The 21,871-nt window shown below is 33.6% G+C and overlaps 1 protein-coding gene across 1 annotated transcript; it reads left to right on the forward strand.

Moving 5' to 3' along the window:
- Positions 1-3,566: 3,566 nt before the first annotated feature.
- Positions 3,567-21,361, forward strand: LOC106050557 (zwei Ig domain protein zig-1-like). Its single transcript, XM_013205532.2, has 9 exons — positions 3,567-4,077; positions 9,404-9,527; positions 10,011-10,144; positions 10,352-10,519; positions 11,687-11,776; positions 12,516-12,722; positions 13,097-13,177; positions 15,302-15,407; positions 16,605-21,361. The coding sequence occupies exons 1-9, from the start codon at positions 4,005-4,007 to the stop codon at positions 16,636-16,638; spliced, it is 1,017 nt and encodes a 338-aa protein (XP_013060986.2). The 5' UTR covers positions 3,567-4,004; the 3' UTR covers positions 16,639-21,361.
- Positions 21,362-21,871: the final 510 nt, after the last annotated feature.

Raw genomic sequence — 21,871 nt, forward strand, 5'->3', positions numbered from 1 at the left:
ATATAGTGGTTCTCCTGTCATACTAATTCCCTACAACATCTGTCAGAGCATCATTGAGTTCTTCGAAGGCAGTATTTATAGATAGAAAAGAGATCGCCATTACAGCTTAACTAATCCTGACACATCTAAGTTTGCCAATGTTGCGGCAAGAGATGCGGCCTGGTTTGATCAAAGAGAGATGCCGCAGATAATCAAGATTTCTGATTATACTATAGCACCACACACGTGTAACACACACATAATCATTTACTTCAACATTGAACGGGGTCACTACGTTTCAAAATAATTGTTATGCAATTTAAACATTGATGAAAAAGGAAAATGAGATAAAATTTTAAAGTACTCTTTTCCTCTTCAAATATGGCATAATAATACCTTTGGATCTATGAATATTGAAGAAGATAGAGGCCTAAACGAAAAATGCTGTTCAGGACCTTCACTGTCTAAAATCCAGTACTTTTGTACACATAATATATAAGTCCGCGCTATTTTGTCGGGAAATTTCGCTCTATTTTTTCCGTGCATTTTTGTCGGGTCACCGTACCTGACAATAGTTGGGGAAAAGTAGCCTAAAGAAGATTGGTTGTTTTGTCGGTCACATGACGCCCTTGTTAACCGTGGGCCACATAACTTTATGTGCTCTATCAGTTTCAGCCGGCCTTATATGTAACTGGAGGCCCTAGGCGAGGCGAATTTGGTGGCCCCAATTAAAACGTAAAAGTAACACAAGAAATAAAATTACTCATGGTCTGTCGTCCGTCTTTGTCAATCTGAAGCCTAGCCCGCGTCTGCCGTCACATTGCCCATGACTTACCCCTGCCAATTCGTTGACAACTTCTAAAGTCATCTGACTACTGTGAAAAAGGTTGTGTATATCTTCTTCAATCTATCCAAATTTAATTCTGCTGAAAGTGGCGAGCCACACACACATTGGGGGCCCTTATATTCGACTACCTAGTTTGACTATATACCTATAGTTAGGCCGGCCCTGGCTCCATGTTATTGGCTACGCCACTGCTCTTGTCATAAAATTGACCTAGATTAAATCTTTTTTTAGACAACCCATCTGGTACCTGCCCTAGAGCTTTGTCTTTCGAGCTATTTATATATAGGTTATTTATGGTCTTTCTCACAGGGTCGTGTGACAAATAATGTACGTAATGTGTCATGTCGTCTGGTAAATGATGTAATGTAGGCCTATAGTGGATTATTAGCATCATCAGCTTTTCTTCATCTGAAATACGTGTGCCCCTTGTGGGCAGGGCCAGATTTACTGCCGAACAGACGGTGGGCTGCCCCATTCAGTAGGCCTAAATCAGAATCCTCAAAAGTGGGGGATAAAAAAAAAGGGGGGGGGGCGGGCTCCACAGACAAACAAAAAATATAGGCTACAAATAATAATTTACTTCATCAATACATCCAAAGAATTCAACATAATCATCGTACCTATGATGCATAGCAAAGTTGCATAAAATACTTTTTTTTTTTCGTGAAAATTTTGTAAAGCTTTGGCAAGATTTACTGGGATACATTTACGGGCTCAATGACTACCGCCGTAGTAGTCTATTAATTATTGTTCAATGGTTGTTTATTAAATGAGGGGCCAAGTAATATTTTGAAAGACACAAAGATAATTAAAGGCCACTCCTCGTTCCATGTGCTAGGACAAATTTGTAAAAAAATGCTCCTTCTGCCCTATAGTGCTATTAGAGCATGGAATGTGTTGCCTGAGTCAGCCAGGAAAGCCAATGACTTGGCTTAATTTAAGTCATTGGTTAAAATGCATGATTAAATGCATCACGCGTAGGACGTAATCATCTTCTTTTTAAAAGTAACTTCTGTATTTATAACATAAGATAATAAAAATTCCTATTTCCTAAAAAAAATAAATAAGCATTAAAGCAAGGGTGGGCAAAGTAGGAATACACGCGGGCCACATATGCGGCCCGCCAGAGAGTTTTATTAGGCCCGCGGACACCCACAAATATTATGTGTGCTCACAAAGTATATATCTATATATATATATAATGCATATTTAATAAAAATAAAATATCTGTCTGTTTCAATAATTGAAACTTCTGATTATTGTGATGTAGTGGCTAAAGAAACATTGTATATATATATATATATATATATATATATATATATACTTATACACATGTCATTCTAAAAAGTTTAAAGTAAACGAAGATTATTCTAATTGGCAATATTTTCAATTATTCAGTCAAAGACGCTATAACTCAGGCCACTATTTATTCAATGCTATGAAGAGCTGTGTCCAAAGTGTTGGGTTGGCTTTGAACAACTGATGATGCTTGTGTTTGAAAAATAAAACATAGATTTTGTGAATAAAAATTAAAGAACAATATCCCAACCATAAACTATACACAGGAAAGTTTGCGCAAAGCTGTATGGAATAGCAAACATATTGTGGACCAAATCTTCTGATTAACCTTATCAGTATAGGGCTAGCGGTCTAATTATAACCACGGGCAGTTTCGGAAACAAAACATATTCCGATGTTTCGGCACTGCAGAGTAGTTGGCCCTATCGATCATCTGGCTTAGCATGGGCGAGATGTTGAGAAGAATATAGGACCTCAATGAAGAAATTATGCTCCTTGAAGGACATTGACTGTGACTTTGTTATTGATATTTCTAATGAAGAGTTGAATGAGTGAAGAGTTGTTCATGTATGATAGCGACATATTATTGCAATCGGTTCTTATCACATGTGATGCAAGTGCATATTAGGCTAAATCTTTACAAACAAAGTAATCCTAATTAATTTTTTTTTTTTACATTATTTGGTTTCACATACCTCGGTGAACAAACGTTCTCTTGTTTGATAATAAACAAGTGTTAGAACAGGCCAAAGGCGTAGCCAGGATTGTTTTCCGGGGGGGGGGGTAATTTTTGTATGTGTGTGTGTATCTAAGGGCCTGCGTGTACGTAAAAACGGGTATTATAAGCTCAAAACCCCTCTTGGCCACGGTTATAGAATTCGGTGACTGTCGTTTGCTTTAGTTTTATATCGAAGGGGGTTATTTTAACGTCAAAAACTTTAGAAGGGGGGAGGTTAAAATAAACTCACCCCCCCCCCCCTTTAGCTACGCTAATGGAATTTTGTGACTGTCGTTTGCTTTATTTTTTTTTAATTGAAAAAAAAGGAGGGTAACCTTAAAACCCCCTGTATGAGGATTTTTAACTCACCCCCACCCCGGCAGCGCTGTGGCAAGTGATAGTTTAATTAACTTTAAAATCTCACATTAAAAAAAAGAAACTTACAAATCCCCCACCCCACCCCGGGCTACGCCCATGATTGAAAAACGCCGCGCTTGCGTAGTTTTCTTCTCACCGCGTCGATACCCAACAACAATGACGGTGGGAAATGAAAGGAGAAAAATACTTCAACCAAAAAAAAGTCTTCAATTACATTTTAAAAATACACTAGTTTACACATTTAATCCAGATCTAGAGATATTTAAAAAAAAATTAACAACATTGTTAGATTTTTTTTTTTTCAAAGAAAAGGAAAAGTCGAATAATTAATTAACCTAAAATCTGGCACGCGCATGTACACATTTACTGATTTAGGAAGTGACGATAGTGTTTTGCTCTTTTATTTCCATAGAATAAGCATTGAGTGGGGGATTGAGCAAGACTCATCTAATTTATAGCTAGATCTAGGTTGTTAGTTCGACTAGTAGATCTATAAATCTAAATGTGCTTAGACCTAGTGAAGCTTATTCTCGGTTGCGAACGGAGTTTTAGTTTTGCTAGTCACCTAGGCTAGTGTAAGGAAATCAGAATAATTTCAAGTTTAACAGGTTACAGGTTTCTGAGTTTCTAACACACTGACTACACTACACAAGACAAGTATCAAGCACAACACAGCAGTGGCAACACGGTCATTCAAGTCATTGTACCTGAGCTGAGTAGCACAGTTACATACTCAAGTTACACTTAGTTGGAAGTTGAATAGTTATTATAGTTGACTAAGAAATGGGATCATTATCGTGTATTTTACTGGCTTTCACTTTGGCATCAATTTCTAATGCTGTATCAGGACAGTATGGTAAGATTTGTTGTTATTTTAATTTTAATTTTTTTTAACACATTATTATGATTTATTACATTATTATATTAAATTAAAGATCATTAATAGTATATTATATAAATTATTATAATTATAATATGATCATTCAGATTCACATGTATCAAATGTATGAGTATGGATGATAGATCAATAATTAAACAAACTCATTTGTTGGACCAGTGGGGGGTATATCTGGGAGAAGGTTTTCACTACTGCCTTTTGGTGCTCAGTAAACACAACTCTGCTCAAGGTAGCCAAGTTCAAGGTACATGCTACCCACTGTAGTTAAAAAAAAACACAAGATACACACATTTTCAAAGAGAATTAGATGAATTACAGTAATGGGAATCAAATTGGAAAATGTCTTTCCACCCAGAAAAATGTCATTAAGTGTAACAAAAAAATTCAAACAAATAAATTACACTTTTTATCTTATTCATGGTAAACCAGTAACACAGACTAAAAATTCAAAATACCTCTAGGTGTTATAATAAAGGAAAAACTCTTTATTTATGGAATCCCCATATTGTAGTTTTCCCACTGTAGTTAAAAAAAAACACAAGATATACTCATTTTCAAAGAGAATTAGATGAATTACAGTAATGGGAATCAAATTGGAACATGTCTTTCCACCCAGAAAATGTCATCTATTATGTGTTACAAAAAAAATTCAAACAAATAAATTACACTTATTATCTTATTCATGGTAAACCAGTAACACAGACTAAAAATGCAAAATACCTAGGTGTTATAATAAATGAAAAACTCTTTATTTATGGAATCCCCATATTGATGACATCGCCAGGCTATCCTGTAGAACATCGTTGGATATGATGGAATGGTTGTGTTCTGAGCTAGTATTTTAGTCTTGCTTTGACTAATATTTAAGCCAAACTTATGGCAAGCAGTAGATAGTTAGTCAACCAGGGTCTGATGCTGAGTAGCAGTGTCAGCAACAATAGCTGCATTATCAGAATAGAGAAGTTCCCTGATTAGTAACTTCCTATTATATGCTGTCAGCAGTTAATATGCTATTATATGATTACAAACAATGATTTATTTTATAAAGTTGACTTCAGATAAAGAAGATTTTAAAAACTTAATGCCTGTGCCTGTGGCTATACTATTAAAATTTGGGCAGACAAATCCTGCTTTATTGGGGTCCCAGAAGGGAAAAAGTTTGTAAACTGCTGATATTTATGCAGAAGCTCTCCTTTTAAAAATGTCCTGAATATCCCCAATGTTAGATCCAAAATTATATCCCTTTAGTAGAGATCCTGGGCATGCTGATAGGTAATACATTTGAGGCACATACACAAGATTCTTAAATCCTACACTGTGGTCCAGTGCACAAAACTGGTTGTACAAGGTTCCCTTGACAAATGACAAAAATTCATTTTTCCTCAGGCTCATTATTTACTTACAAAAAAAAAATGTTTTGCTTTCAAAATACATGTTTCCACATACCAATCAAGCCATTAATCTTTCATATTATTCACACTGCATTTTTTTATTAGGCAACATTAGAATGTGAATCTTTAGGTCACATAACATCTCTGTGCCATAAAAGAAGTTCATTCTGTTGAGAATTTTGCACCAGAGTCTCATACCATGTTCATGATGGCATTTGCTTTATAATATAAGACATGGAAGATTTTTACATTCACTTTGAAGATTAAATGTTTTAAATGTGCGAAAAATGTGGTATCTGAATAACACTTTAAAAAAAAACAACTTTGCAAACTGTCACTTACATGTGACAGGAATTGTGGTGGCTGAGCGGTAAAGCGCTTGGCTTCTGAACCGGGGGGTCCCGGGTTCAAATCCTGGTGAAGACTGGGATTTTTAATTCGGTATCCTTGGGCGCCTCTGAGTCCACCCAGCCCTAATGGGTACCTGACATTAGTTGGGGAAAAGTAAAGGCGGTTGGTCGTTGTGCTGGCCACACGACACCCTCGTTAACCGTAGGCCACAAAGTCAGTCATCCCCTTTACATCATCTGCTCTATAGACCACAAGGTCTGAAAGGGGAATTTTACTTTTTTTTTTTTACTTACTTACATGTGACAATCTTTTTAAGGATTTTAGATGAAGAGACTTTTAAAACTCCTGTTTGTGGACCTAATTGCTCATAATTGTATGTCATTAGAAAAAGTATCAACAAAATGATAATTCAGTATCGTATAAATTAAAAGGTCATCAATAGTTGTGTTCTTGTTTCGGTAGGCTGGATGATATCTCAATTTTGTTGACAAAAAAATGATTCAACACTTTGTGAATAGTTTTTAAAAAATCCACTTCATTCTTGAGTGGCACTTAAAAATAACATGGACGTTTAACTTTTGTTGTTAAAAAAAAAAGGGTACCCCTTTCAGACCTGCAAACTATGGGAAAAGATTTTCTATTTCTATAGCCAATGGTTAGCAATGGTGTCATGTGACCAGCACAATGGCCAACCATCTTTGCTTCCCCAGCGTAAATCAGGTGTACTCATTTTTTTTGGGTGGACTCAGGGGCTTCTTAAAAATCGTGAAGCTCAAAATCCTAGTCTTCACTGTAAGAGTGTTTTGTTCAGAGGCCAAGCACTTAACCACTTGATCCCCCCCCCCTCCCTTTTCTTCTCTGTAGTTTTCTTGATTCATTGTAATATTTTTTTGTCATCATCCTTTTGTCAAAATGTTTTTAGTCATCTTTAGAATCTCACAAGTATTTCAGTTTTAATCACAAGACATTAAAAAAGAATAAATTAATGTTTAATTGTTTTTAACATAACTTCTAATAGCTATGTTTGTATGGTGTAGATTGACGTCAGACACTCTTTTTTTATCTACCCAATCCAAATATAGAACATGTTAAGAGGCTGTTAACATTACTGCTATAGATAAAGATAAAAGGGCTTAAAATAGCTGACACAGTGCTGTAAAGGTGAAGTGTGTAAATGGCTTTGTTTACTTAGGGTCCCAAGGTTTTATGGGGCTGGTACCTCATTTTCATCACATTTTTTTTTTAACACTTTTTTTTTTTTTTGATATGCATAGTTCTTTTTTTTTTTTCCTCTTTCAAGCAAATGAAATAATAAGTTGACTGAAAATCGCTAGGTGAAACCTATTCCTACCTATGCAGTTCTAAAATTTTAATAGGTGGCTAGTCAATGTAGTTAGTGATTATGTTGAGCCCAGACTCCCTTTGTACCTAAAATTTCACCTTTTCCTTCTTTTTTAGAAATCTTTTTATAATCTTATAAATTACTGACAACCCTTATCAAGCCATTGTTTTTCTGGCTAATTTATCTAGCCGTTCTATGCTCAGAGAGCACATAAAGTGTTTTATTAATTATTGGTTAACTAGGTGGTGACAGTTTCTTACTCTTGGCTTATTGATTTAGCACATCTGATTATAACATGCTTGCTCTATCATTTCTGAAATAGATTCTTTTAAATCATTTGAATAATGCTTGGCTGCCTATCAAGGGAGCTGGAGATAGAGACCCGACTTGATCTAAGTTTGCTGAGCACCTGGTCCACAAAAGAGTTTGGACCCTAGCATACTAAGGGTGCTAAAGCATGAAAAAAAAAAAGCCGTTCTCTTGTTGTACATGTTTATGTTTATGTATTACATCACATTATCTACTGTAAACTAAAATAAACTTTCTTTCATGTTAGTTAGCTACTTCTATGTGGATAGGTGTAGTTAATTATATAAATTGTCCCCCACCTCTAATCATAAAAAAAATCTTTTCCTTCATTACTTTAATCTATATGCTGGTAGTTTCTCACAACCATGTTTGAAATAAGCCAGCTGTTCCTCGAGCAACTGTTAACACCCCTCATTTTTCTTCTGTCTTTTTTTTTGTCGTCCAGTTAGTTAATGTTCGTAGCAGATGGTGTCAGTAGATAGCTCTCCCTTACCACTGTAGCTAAAATTTTTTTTTAGAAGATAATTAATAATTTAAACAAAAATCAGCCTTAGGTGCCCAACTATTTTGCATTGAATGCATTAAAAAGAGCCCTAAAATAATGAAGGAAGGGTTGGATACCCACATGCTGTTTTTTTTTTTAAGTAGTTAAATGTTGCATAAGAGCCTCCTATTAAAAAAGTTTAAAAAAGAATGCCTAATGTCCAAATTGACCAAAATGTTTATAAAACTAATCAGACCAAAAAAATGTTAGATCAATGTAATTGTTTGCTTTGAATTACTTTCCTATGAAAATGTATGCTCTTTCTGTTCATTAGCCTTGATCATTTTTATTTTACCTATTTAAGCTTTTTGTTATTAGAAACAATTATTACAATTTCAATTTAAGTCACTCTAAGGAAAAAAATAGATGGTCAGACATATTTAAGGAAGCAAATTCATGTCTAAGAAATCATCAGTTAAATAAAGTAAACTTAGCTGTCAATGACTGGTAGAGCTACTGGAACTGTAATTAATTAAAACTGCAGCAGTGTTCATAAATTATAATTGGTCTATAGGTCATACAGAAATAGTAAATTTAAATTAGAATTGCAATCTAAAAATGTTAACTCAACAAAGACAGACTTATAAAGTAAAGTTTGTATTTTTTCTTAAATCCCATCCTCTTCTGTACACAAATGTGTATAACAAACCAAGTATGTACGAATGACCATACTTTAAAGGACTGAAACTTGTAATTTTAAGTGGTGCATCTGAATCAGAAGTTTATGGTAATAAAGGTGTGCCACCCCTGGTCTAAAGTACTAATAGTTCAGGAACATTTGTAGGCACTGTTTTCTAAGTCTAGATCTATAGGCCCATCATAAAAAAATTTAATATACCCTGACTCTACTCTGAGTAGATTTAAAATATCCTTAACCAGGACTTTTTTTCATGGGAAGTGGAAATTGGTGTGTGGTAGAAAATGCTGCTGCTGAGATTCCACTTTTACCTATTGTCATGCATGCTTTACTTCATGATTTGTTGAAAGGCCTAATGCTAAGTTTGGTTCAAATACCAGCGCATTGGTGTAGTACAAGATATTGACATTAACCATAATAAAGTAAAGTTCCCCTTTCAGACCTTGTGGTCTATAGGACAGATGATGTAAAGGTCACCTGTTTCTGTGGCCTACGGTTTACGAGGGTGTCATGTGGCCAGCACAACGACCAACCGCCTTTACTTTTCCCCAACTAACGTTAGGTACCCATTAGAGCCGATTTGGTAGCCAAGCGCTTTACCGCTCAGCCACCGCGCCTCCACATTAACCTAAACTAACATCATTTGCTATGTAGAATATTTTGAAGCATTTAATGGCCCCCATATAAGAATGCTGTTATTTCTTTTCTAGTTACTATTCAACCCAATGTCCGTGGCCTAGCTGTGACACTTGGCAGTACACTCAAACTAACTTGTTATCTAGATGGCTCACAAGGTAGCTCCCCGATATGGGTAAATTCTAGTTCTACACAGATGTAAGTACCATATTGTTGTTGTTTTTTTCTTTTTGTATAGCTCCTAGAGCTGCCAACTTTTTTTTTATTTACCAAAGAAATAATCAAATTTCATAAGAAACAGATCGAAAAGGTCATTGTTTCGGTAGCTGGGGAGAACATTGCAGTGGAATAGTTCTCTGCAAGTCAAGCTGAAACTCTCCTCTTTCACCTCCCTTTCAGAGTACCAAGAATCAATTACAAGATGGTAACACTTTGTCATCAATGCATGTGAAATGATAAAATGCCCTTGTACCTTAGGAAACTGATCACTTCATGTGTACCCTAAAGATAACTGTGCTCCTTTGACTCATTTCTAGATATGTTATACTTAGCTGACAGCCCATCAGATTTCTCTCCGAATTGAAGATGTACCTTTACTTAGATGAGTTAGCCTATAAATCTTTTATTATTAATTATGAAATTTTATTATAAATAATTTTTTTTTTTACATTTGAATTTTAGACAAACTTTCACTATGAAAAATTCAATATATGGATCTACGTTAACCATTGAAAACTACAGCGAAATTGGAGAAAAGATATTTATTTGTTCATCTGATAAATCTAAAGCTGAAATTACAGTAATCACAGTGGAAGGTAGTTTTTCATAATTTCTATTAATATAATTTATTTTTTTAATAAACTTTTTGGTAAACTTTTCTTTGATTTTTCTTTTCTAAAATTAATGTCATTATAATGGGAAGCATTCTGTAGTGAAAAACACATTGATATTTAACTTGGTATAGCAACCAAAGTTTGAAATCCATATTGTAAAATGATTTTGGAATACAAATCTTTCTACAGAAACCAAAGAGGGAGATCACTTCTATTATGGCAATAAAACAGCTGCCCTGACTTGTGCTATTTCTGGCCTTGAAATCAGTCCCAAAGATTGGCTTTTTAAAAACAGAAGCCTGTCTGGTGACAAGAAATTTAAAATGGAGAATTCCACAATCATAATTGACAAACCAAGTGAGTGTTTATGTTTTTTTAAGGGATATTCATATTATTTGGTACTAGCTGGGTTTGTTAATAAGGTTTTTGCTGTGGCATAGGGACTTGATCAAGCTCAAGGGGACAGGGGTCATGTTTTAAATGAACTTTTCATTTGATTGTGGGTTCTTTAGTGTACACCAGCATTTCTCAAACTGTGACCGTGGGTGTGCCCCCTGGAGGCCCTATCGGGGTGGGGTGGGGGGCAACATCCTGACAAAGAAGGGGGTAAGCAGGACAATCTCTTTTTCAATGGGAAGTTGTGTTTTCATTGTTGTTATTAATGCATGTTTGATTATTAACCAAATAAAATGACATTATTACCATTGTTTACAGATAAAAATATTTTAAACATCATGTATTCTTTTTATACAGATCTTTTAAAACATTTACTGACTAAATATTTTGAAGAAGGCATTTCATAACGTCTCAGCTAACATGATTCTTTTTTACTTTCTTCTGTTACAATTGTCTAATTGTCTCGTTTGTTTTACCTTATTATGTTGACAACTTTTGTGTAACAAAACTAAAAAAGTTTGCAGCAAGTTCCCTTAACACAAAGATGATCTTACAACAATTACAACCATTAGAGATTGCGCTCTATGTAACTCGTTCTTTATTAGACTTAATTTGATCTTTAAAGAATGGTGTCCTGTGCTCTTTTGCATGAAAATTACTTCAATATCAGTCTGTCATCCTTTTTTTTTCTTAATTTAATAATACTATAATACTGACTTCAGACATATTACTGGTCAGCTGCTATTGTGTGCTGTCAATCATAACATTTATACACGCATGTGACACACTGTCAAGAAAGTGAGAATGCAATATTTACCATTTTATAAAGGTTCTTAAGCTTTTGATAGCATTTAATTATCTACAAGTTTAAATGTCAAATGAATAATTTAAAAAACTATTATTTTTTTAATTTTTATTTTTGTTTTTTATATTTCAATACTTTTTAATAAATGTTGAAGCTCCAGGTTATTGTAAATGGAGCTAAATTACCAAGTAAACAACTGCTAGCAACTGCAGTTGGCAATAATACTTAAAATAAAATATCTGTCAAATGAAAGTATTCATCATGGATTATGAAATTCTACATACTTTTTATGAAACATTTAAAATAAGTGTTTAAAATTTCAGACCGTGATGATGCTGGACCTTATACTGCAGTGTATGAGATTAAAAGTTCTCAAGGGACATTTGAACACCAGTGTGTTGTGGAGTATACAGGTCAGGCATTACTGCTAAGTAAAAAAAAAATAATGGGGAGGGGGGGGGGCTGAGTGGTAAAGTGCTTGGGTAAAGAACTGAGAGCCTCGGGCTGGAATCTGGGGGACAAATGTCCTTATTTATAATAAAGATTATTATTTTACTGGGATTTTGATTTTTAGGATATACCCATTCAGTTTTAACAAGACAAAGAAACTAAGTCCAAACCTTTGTAAAACACAGATGATGGTTTAATACTGAAAAAAGGCCACAGTCAAGTCTCTGTCTATAAAACATGTTATCTCTAAGAAATCCTAACTTTATTTACCTAAAGTAGTCTCTAACCCAACTAAGTCATGACATCACAATATATATAGTATCAGTCAAAATTATTGTACTTTAGAAAATTTTATGAATACAAAGTGTGAAATGTAAATAGTGAACAGGAGTTAAATTTGACCTAAAGTAAGGTTAAGCGAGAGATCGAGAGTTTTTAGTGAGTTGGAGAATTTGAGTTGAACAGTTGGCAGTAGCAAGTGAGAGATGAAATGTGTTAGTCGAAGAAGTAAGTCGAGTCTTAGTTGGAGTTGAAATGATTAGTTCTTGTTTTATTTAAAAATTGTCTTACAAACTTGCCAGCAATGGGAAACAATGTCTCTGAACAAGCTATGCTAAATTAGGTTTAAAAAACACTAAAAAGCCTATGTTTCTTCGTCTTAAGTTTCAGGTTTTGATGTGTTTCTCTTTTTCTTCACACCAGCTGGGCCACTAGTTATGGACATGGCTCGCTCACGTAACCTTGAGCAAGGTGACGACTTAAAATTATCCTGTGAGGTCAAAGGTTACCCCCAAGCTGTAATCATTTGGCAGAGGGATAAGATGAACATCACTAGGAACGGAACAATCTTCAGTGAATACATGGGCTATAAAGATGGACAAATTGAAATAAAAAATGTCCAGTTTGATGGTAAGTCAGACTAATAGTTACTTTGACACCCCCCCCCCCCCCCCCCCAAGTAATAAAAATGGATGAATTGCTTTTGTAAAAAAAAAGATTGTATCATGTTATTATTATTATAGCTTTTATATAGCGCTACTTTCATGCTTATAGCATGCTCAGAGCGCTTTTGGTCCAATCTCATTTGTGGAACAATTGGTGGGGAGGGGGTATCTAGGAGTTGGTTTTCCTTGCTGCCTTCAGGCGCTCAGTAAACACAACTCTGCCCGAGTCGGGTGTCAAACCTCGAGCCCCCTTCTAGGTAGCCAAGCCAAGTTCAAGCGCACTTGGCCTCTCGACCAATGTTCGTTTAAAAAACAATATTTTTTCTCTTAAATTTATAGATGCCGGAAATTACACCTGCACCGCTTACTCTGAGAGGTTTGGAAACTCATCAACGAAGAACATCATTGTTAGGGTCAAAGGTAGGCATTGCCAGCGCATCAGGCTCTGGCTTGTTGGTTGGTCTTTTCTTGGCACAATTATAATTCTTGACATATCACATTTTCTTATACTAGTCATAGAAAATCTCTTCTTCAAGTTAACTTTAACAAATCAAAAACATTTCTTTGAGGTATTTTCATCAGAATGTTAGATATGTTTACAATCAGCACTGATCTGAGTTTTGTGTTTGCAGACAGAAGTTTATTGTCTAGAGCAGGGGTTCTCAACCTGTGGGTCGCGACCCCTTTGGGGGTCGATTGACGATTTGCCAGGGGTCGCCTAAGACCATCGAAAATATGGATTGTTATTGTCTACTCTTCTATTGCTGTATGTGTGTAAGGAGGGGGGGGGGTCGTGGCAAAGTGAGGAATTGTAAAAAGGGGTCGCCGAGCTTTAAAGGTTGAGAACCGCTGGCCTAGAGTTTATTTGTAGTTTTCCCTTGTCGTCTCATTTATGTCCCTATTTGATTGGTATTTACGTTGGCCATTCTTTTTTAACTGATTACACCACAACTTTCATTTACACTGTCTCCATGACTTTCCATTAAGGCTAGAACAGTAGAAATTGTAAAACTCCTTTTTTCCTCTATCAACCAGATTATTTTAAGGTCCTTCCAGACCTGCCTACCGTTAGCAAAATGCGTATTCGTTACGCAAAATCTCCCAAAAATGACCGTCAGTACGCATATACGCATTTAACCCCTCGCATTACGCATGTCGTATCCTTTTTTTTTTCCCCCTCTCTTGACTAGCTTATGAGCGGTCACGGAGGTCATGCTAAGCCCTCCTGTTGGGGGGGGGGGTGAACAGAAAAGGTTGGGGAACACATTGTGTCCAGATCTATACGTTGATTGGTTCTTAAAGCAATTAGATTTAGTCTAGAAATGAAGAACTTGAGAGTGAGGGAGTGGCGGGTTGGTACCAGGTTGGTACCGTCAGTTAGCTGATACACCGTGACTTTTTTCTTTTGTAAGTTCATTAGTAGAAATTAATTATGTTGAATCCCTGATTCCCGTATTCATTTGTATAGAAAAAAAAAATATCGAAGTGCTATCGATTCAAAACACATTGAATGACATTGTAGACATCTAGTCTAGATCTAGATCTGGATTCTAGATGTAGAATCTGGATTCTAGATGTAGAATCTGGATTCTAGATGTAGAATCTGGATTCTAGATGTAGAATCTAGATAACTTGTTATACTGGAATAGATTTAGCTAGAGTCTAGCTAGTCATTACGTTATGTCATGATTCTCTACATTACTCTACAATCTAGATCCAATTTAGTTGTATGATTTAGATTGACTAGATCTAGATCGATAACATCTACTACCATCTAGTCTAGATCTAGACTAGATTCTTAATCTTAGTCTTAGTATAGAATAGATCAAGGATGAAGGTAGGCCTACGAATGTTTGGAGTAGACCTACGTTTGTAGCAGATCCACGGCATCGGTAACACTCTTGAGCCCAGATCTAGAGTAGATTATATTCATTATATAGACATAGATCCAGATCTAGTCTAGATATCATCTCTATTGTCGTATTGATCTAGATTTAGATAGTAGATCTAATCATGACATCTAGATCTAATATTTTATATATATATATATACGATATATATATATGACAAAATAGTGGATCGCGTAACACCACTTATGCATTCTGGTTCCAAAATACGCATTTTGACCATCAGCGTTACGCATTTGGACTTTTTTTGGTAGGCAGGTCTGTCCTTCATCAATTCATTGTTCACTGATTGTGCATGAGTGTCTATTGTTTTTCTATTGTATGTTGTTTGTATTTGTGTCAATATTTTTATTGTTACAATAGTAATGCTGAGGTGGGCTATTGTAGTTAAATCGAATTTCTTTTTGTTTGGACCAAAAAAATAATTTTATCTTATCTTAGTAGAGATAGCACTCATGATATTTTAAATGATACTCTTAAAAAAAAAAATTGTGAATGAATCAATATATAGAAATAAAAGCTATTGAGTCTTATAAAAATTCATTTATTAATATTGTTTTTTTCTTGACATAAATACTTAAGTAAACAAAATGTATTTTATGTAAAGGCTAGCTATACATTGTAATTTCCTTTACAGATCCTATAGCTTGGGTGTGGCCATTGGTTGGCATCCTAGTTGAGGTTGCACTTCTGGCCATCATCATCATTGTAGTCAAATTGTGTGAGAGGAGAAACAAAGACAGGTGAGTGATTAGTTTTAGATTACTTTGTTTGTTGGAGGATTGTTTGAGAGAAGTAGAAACAAAGACAAGTGAGTGCTTTGTTTCTAAAGTTTGATTTTTTTTTTGGGGGGGGGGGCGGGATTGTTAGAGGAGAAACAAAGACAAGTGAGTGCTTTGTTTCTAGAGTTTGATTTTTGGAGGGATTAGTAGAGAAACAAAGACAAGTGAGTGATTTGTTTTAGATTACTTTGTTGGAGGATTGTTTGAGAGAAGTAGAAACAAAGACAAGTGAGTGCTTTGTTTCTAGAGTTTATTTGTTGGGGGTATTGTGTTAGAGGAGGAGAAACAAAGACAAGTGAGTGCTTTGTTTCTAGAGTTTATTTGTTGGGGGTATTGTGTTAGAGGAGGAGAAACAAAGACAAGTGAGAGCTATGTTTCTAGTATTTTGTTAGGTGGGATCTGTTAGAATGGGCAGCACTATTTAACATTAAAATTACTCATCTAAAATGAACTTGTAGTTTGTATTCAGATTTTTGATGCATGAAGCAGAGATTAATTTACTTCACTTTTTTCAAAGTTGGAAATGTTTTTCATGTTTCTGTTGTCTGGTCATTTAGTGGTTGCATGCCTTATAAGAGAGAGTGATTTGAAATCCCAAAAGAAAGCTGTTACTAGATAAATAGTGGAAATAGTTTTGAACAGAGACTAAACATTATGGTCTTCGGTCTGTTGTTTGGGTTGAAACTTAATTATCTCCAATTCTGAAGGAATGTCAGAAACTTATAAAAGAAAAAAAGTACCAAGTGTGTAAGCTGTATAAAATTACTTTCTTACAAGGACTGCCTGACTTCATTTTTAAAAATTAAATTAAATTGGAGCTTTTATACAGCGCTACTTTCATGCTTATAGCATGCTCAGTGCACTATGGTCTAATCTCATTTGTCGACCAGTGGGAGAAGGTTTTCCGTGCTGCTTTTAGAGGCTCAGTAAAAACAACTCTGCTCGAGTCAGGTGTCGAACCTCGAGCCCTCTTCATAGGTAGCCAAGCCAAGTTCAAGCTTACTTGGCCTCTCGACCACGCTTCCCACAAAGTAGAAATTAATTTAATTATATAATAAAGCTTTTTTACTAAATCTTAATTTTGCATTTATGTAAAACTTTGTGTTGTTCAGAACTATCTACTCACATAAATATTTTTTTTCTGTTTCTTTACTACAGTTTATCAGAGCCCCCCAGGGAGAAGAATGAGTAAGACCATTCAATAACAAGATCCAAGGGAAATCATCTTTTCTAACGTTGCGATAATTTACCATAGGACTTTTTCTTGGAAATTCTTTTATATTTTTTGCCTCAGAATATAAAAAATTTAAGAGTTTTCTAATTGTCCAGTTTTGCTAACCCCAAATGTAGATAAATTATATTTCTTTAATCAAAATGTTATATTTGCCTTAAAAAATATTTTATTACTAACTCTGAAATAATTCACTATTTTTATTTAAGTAACAGAAAAAAACTACTTAAACGTACCTCCCATACTGTTTCAAGGGGAAAATTAACACTGACAAATTCAACTAAACATGTTAGCTAATCATGTCATCAATACCTTTGACCAATTTATTTTCCTGTAACTAAGAAACTAGGGCACTCAATTAAATTTTTTGTTAAAGTTTTAAATTGTGATGTACACCAGTATAAAGAATGGTAACCCCAACCCTAGACTAAGTCATTACTGTTTCTTTATTTTCAAATAAAGTAAAAACAATTTCTGTCGTCACTTTTTTACCCTTGATCCCCTTATTATACCTGTTTATGGCTGAAATGTCCATCCATTTATGTATTAATTACAATATTTAACGATTCATCCAGAAATAAGGTAACGAAATTTAAAAAAATGTGACTTTGAAGACTTTGTGAGACTTTGTGTATACTGTGTGAGACCAACTCTGTGTTTGTGTGCAATGGTATGTTGAGCTTAACCTTATGACTAAAAGGTGCTCTAATTGATGTGTCCCCCCAGTGCTGTGATCTTTTTCATTCCTTGCAGCACTCATGATACCCTCAGCTACAGCACCTCCAACCCATTACCCTTCTCAGTCATGAATATTAAAAAACTAAACAATTACAATCTCCCATTAATTGGCACCACTCGTTTTGTGTAATAATTTATTTATGTACCGGTACTGCAAACATTTTTAAAAAATCATATACACTTTGTAGTTATATGTATATCCATTTTTTGTAAAGAACTGTTTGAATCTATATAATAGACTAGCTGATGTGGTTGAAAAAATTTGTGTTATTTCTTGCAAATTAAAAATATTTTTTTTTTAAGATTGTATATACATACTTGTGAAAGAGAAAATTCTGTGAATTTTTCACAATGCAACATATTTCTGACTAAATTAGGACTTAATTAAAAATAAAATAATGCTACTGAAATTGTTCCTTGCCAATATATGCCCTGTACCATGGCTATAACTATTTGTATCTGAAGGATGCTAGTAGCTCAAAATTAGGCCAGTGTTACATTTACTGCTATTTCTATGCCTACTAGGGTGTTGTGAAACAATTTGCTTCAGTTGAATTATAACTAATTTTATTTCTTTCTATTCTAAACATTTTTTATTTACCAACCATTTCAAGTAATTAGTACTAAAATTTAAGAAACTTGCAATCATTATCTATTAGACAGTTTAAACAGTTTTTCAAATGTATACTTGATCATTTATCAGCAATTAGATTTCTATTTTTTTTTTATCACTGATTCCTAATTGAATGTAGCATATCATATTTATGTAATGTCAATGGACCTGAGCATCATAATCGTAAATGTCCCATTTTTTGTATATTTTTTTTTTTTTTGGTTATTCTTCTTAGTTCTACTGTACAATTATTTTACTTTTGTACATCCCATTTCTTATAGGTGTAGTAGCATTTTCTTTTTTGTCCACTCATATTTTGTTTTTATTTGTACACATATAATAAATTAAATCTCCATTGGTGTAACATTTTAATTTGTAAATAGTTTTTTTTTTTGTACATTTATTTCTTACGTGTGGTGTACCAGAAAAGAATGATGTTCTTACTGTCTTTCTGTGAGTCACCTGAATGAGGTTTTAATTACGAAATAAAAAGTCATTGAAAAAAAAATTGTAGATGAGACTTTCTGTAGTAAATAATTTAGCTGACTGAAACGATACATATAATACTGATCTTCCATCGGTTGAAGCAATTTTTTTCTCAAATTCAGAAACAAGCAATATCTATAAATAAAAGAAAAAGATTTATCTGAGTTTGTTATTGTATGGGATTTAATGGTGTTTTGATTTTTTTAATTTCTTTTCCATGGAGGCCTTTTCTTTGCTGTATTAATTTGTACTGGCAATGTAAATTATATACATTTATTCATGTGACTGTGCAAAAAAGAAATTTTGGTTTATAGACCATTGAATTATTTTATAATTATTAATGTAAATTATTTTGAAGTCTGAAACATTACGTTCAAACATTTTAATGTTATTTAGTTTCTTGCTTAAACTGTTTATTATTCAGGTGCATTAAGTCACATTATGGTGTTATCCAAAGCCTGATGACATTTGTTTACAACTCTGGTGAATTTATTCTTGAGTACTGACATTTATTTACTCAGTATTTAAACTGTGGTCTGTGTTTCATGTTTTTAGCTCAATCATTACAATCTTCTTTCACTTTGCACAAGTTGATGTTTAGATAAGCAGGCTTAAAAAAAAAAAAAAGAAACATATAATCACTTTGTCAAGTACTGGGGAAAACAACATTTTAGAGTGTGTATATTTACCACTGCTTTTCTAACATTGGACCTTTGCGAATACACAGTCCTGCTCAGCCTAACAGAAACACTTGTAGCAATATTGAAATCTACTTAGATAAACATCAGTAATATATTTGGAATACCAGTATATGTTTAGTACTTACTACTTAAAAGTAATTGCCTTTTTTAATTAAAAGTTTTTTGTTTCAATTAACATGACCCAGTTTCTATTTGCTTAAGAAGTCTCAGTCGCAAGAATCCCCCCCCCCCCCCTATCCATTTTAATGGATATAATGTTCTGTTGAGAATGGTATTTTGAAATGGTCACATTAATAATATGAATGGTTAGTACAGAGAGAACTGGATGATCAGCTGAGACAGTAAGAAAAACAATGCCTGAGTGATAGTGCCCTAAATTGCACTACTGTGTTGTGCTAATTGTGAATTATTTTACTTTAAAGCTTCTTAAGTATTTCTGTGCTAATTAATAGTTACACTGTGTGTAATACCAATTATTGTTTTGTAGTGCTTAATGGATAAAAGACTGTCCTTAGTTCTTAGAATATATGCTATATAAGCTAGAAATGGATATTTGAAAAAAAAAAAAAAAAAAAAAAAAAAAAAAAGCACAATTCTGCTAATTTTTGTGTTAAAATCAGTCAAGTAAAACGCCTTAATCCAAGTATTTTATTTTTCTTTTAATAGCTAAATTTTAACAAAAATTCTAATTTTTTTAAAGCTTTTGTTTATTATTACTTAGTTTAATGTTGCTAACATATATATTATGTATTGATTCCTGTTTGATTTATGAACAAATTTAAAACTTTTTTGATATTTCCATTCATCAACAAATCAGTATGCCTTCTTTCTATGCAGCATTATTTCTCTGTTGTTGTGCCTTGCTTATAAGTCATTATATTATATACAGTATATAAAGCCAGACTGTCACTTTACATGATATATAGAGAGAGTACAACCCTATGACTAGGGTTATTCTATTCTCACATAAATATTACAAATGGTTACTACAACAATAGTTCTACTGGTTTCAAAAAGGTTAACAGTTGTTTTATGCTAAACAATAAGAATGATTGAAAGTCTACATGTGGGCACAGTCTTGATTATTGATATTATTTCTCAGTCTGATGTTCACTCAACAAAGATCATTACATGTATCTATATTGTCAAAATGCACTTGATGTCAACTAAGAATCAAACATTTTTTAATTCTTGTCTGTCGTCTCTTTAGCACATCAATCCACAATTAAGATTCAATTGTTTTTAAAACTATCTTCGCAAAAACAATTTGTAATAATCAAAAAGTAGAAAAGTTTTTTCATCTGTCAAAGTATTATTTTAAAATATTTCTCCAATATATTCTAGATATTATTTATAAGAAGATTAAGTTCACTTTGTGACCTGACATGGGAATTTAATTAAAGTCGCTAGAAAGCATTTTGCTAATTGGTATTGTTTTTTTTTTTAATCTCCTAGTTCATAGTCTGTTATGAAGTCATTTTTAGTGAACATTGTGTCACCTAGCTATGCTTGTGTGGACTAAAAACCAGACCCAATGCTAAGACATTTCACAGGCTCAGTCTTGAAGGAAAACCTGCATGCATTTGTTTTTGTTTGGTAAATAAATAAAGTTTGGACATTTTTTTTACATTTCGAATTGTACAAGCTTAATACTGTATCCATATGTCAGTGCAAGTGGGCTTGATTGGTAAATGCATTTTTAAAAATGTTCTTTTAAGTTCATTCTCCAATTAATAAAAGGTTAAGTGTCTGATAATTACACTATCCCTCTCTCTCTCTCTCTATATATATATATATTATAGTTTTTTCAGTGTTTTGTATGATCCAAATTGGCCAAATACTTTTTATATCTGTATTTTATATAATTCTTATGGTAAGCTACCGAAACAAAACCACATGTGATGAACATAAAATTTAAGAATAGTTTCTACATTTTTCTTTTCCTTTTTAAATATTTTGTAATAAAATTTCTTGGACATTTTGTAACACTTTGAGTACAATTAGTTTATAATTTTTTTAATTGAAAAAATTTTGCTAACAGTATCTTTTTTAAGTGTTTTGTTAAACCATGCTACATATGAATTGTATGTATTTCTTAAACACATAAATATATATATTGGAATAAAACTTTTATCCTCCATTTAAATTATTGTTATTATTTATTAAATCGCTACTGCTGGGAAAAGCTGTTATTGTGTTTATGCTCAGGCTTTTGTTTTCAAATACTTCACCCTGCTCTAATCAGGTGCAAAGACTAGGTTTGATCTTCCCTAAGCATCCCCATTGGTTTGCAAATATGTATAAATCATTTTAAAACTGAGTGAAACAGGAAGCTCCTGTCACATGATCATAGCCTACGTCACGTCTGATAAACCTCACACCTTAGATTTTGAAAACTGAGCTTGCAATTGATTGGATGAACCATGCCAGTAAGAACACTTTTTTAAAATAAAGTTTCTCAAAAGTATTTCATATTTCATCATTAGCGCAAACAAAAATTAAGTCATGCACAGCATCTTCTTTGGATTGTTGGCCCCCTCCCTAATTTGTCAAAAGAAATGACTTGCAGTGCATCAGTTGAGAGATTCCCTTTTTATTTCTCACTATGCATTGATAATAATATAAAAATAATTTAAGTTGATCAGCGAAAACTACT

This window comes from Biomphalaria glabrata, chromosome 18 (genome assembly GCF_947242115.1).
Source record: "Biomphalaria glabrata chromosome 18, xgBioGlab47.1, whole genome shotgun sequence".
Taxonomy (NCBI): domain Eukaryota; kingdom Metazoa; phylum Mollusca; class Gastropoda; family Planorbidae; genus Biomphalaria; species Biomphalaria glabrata.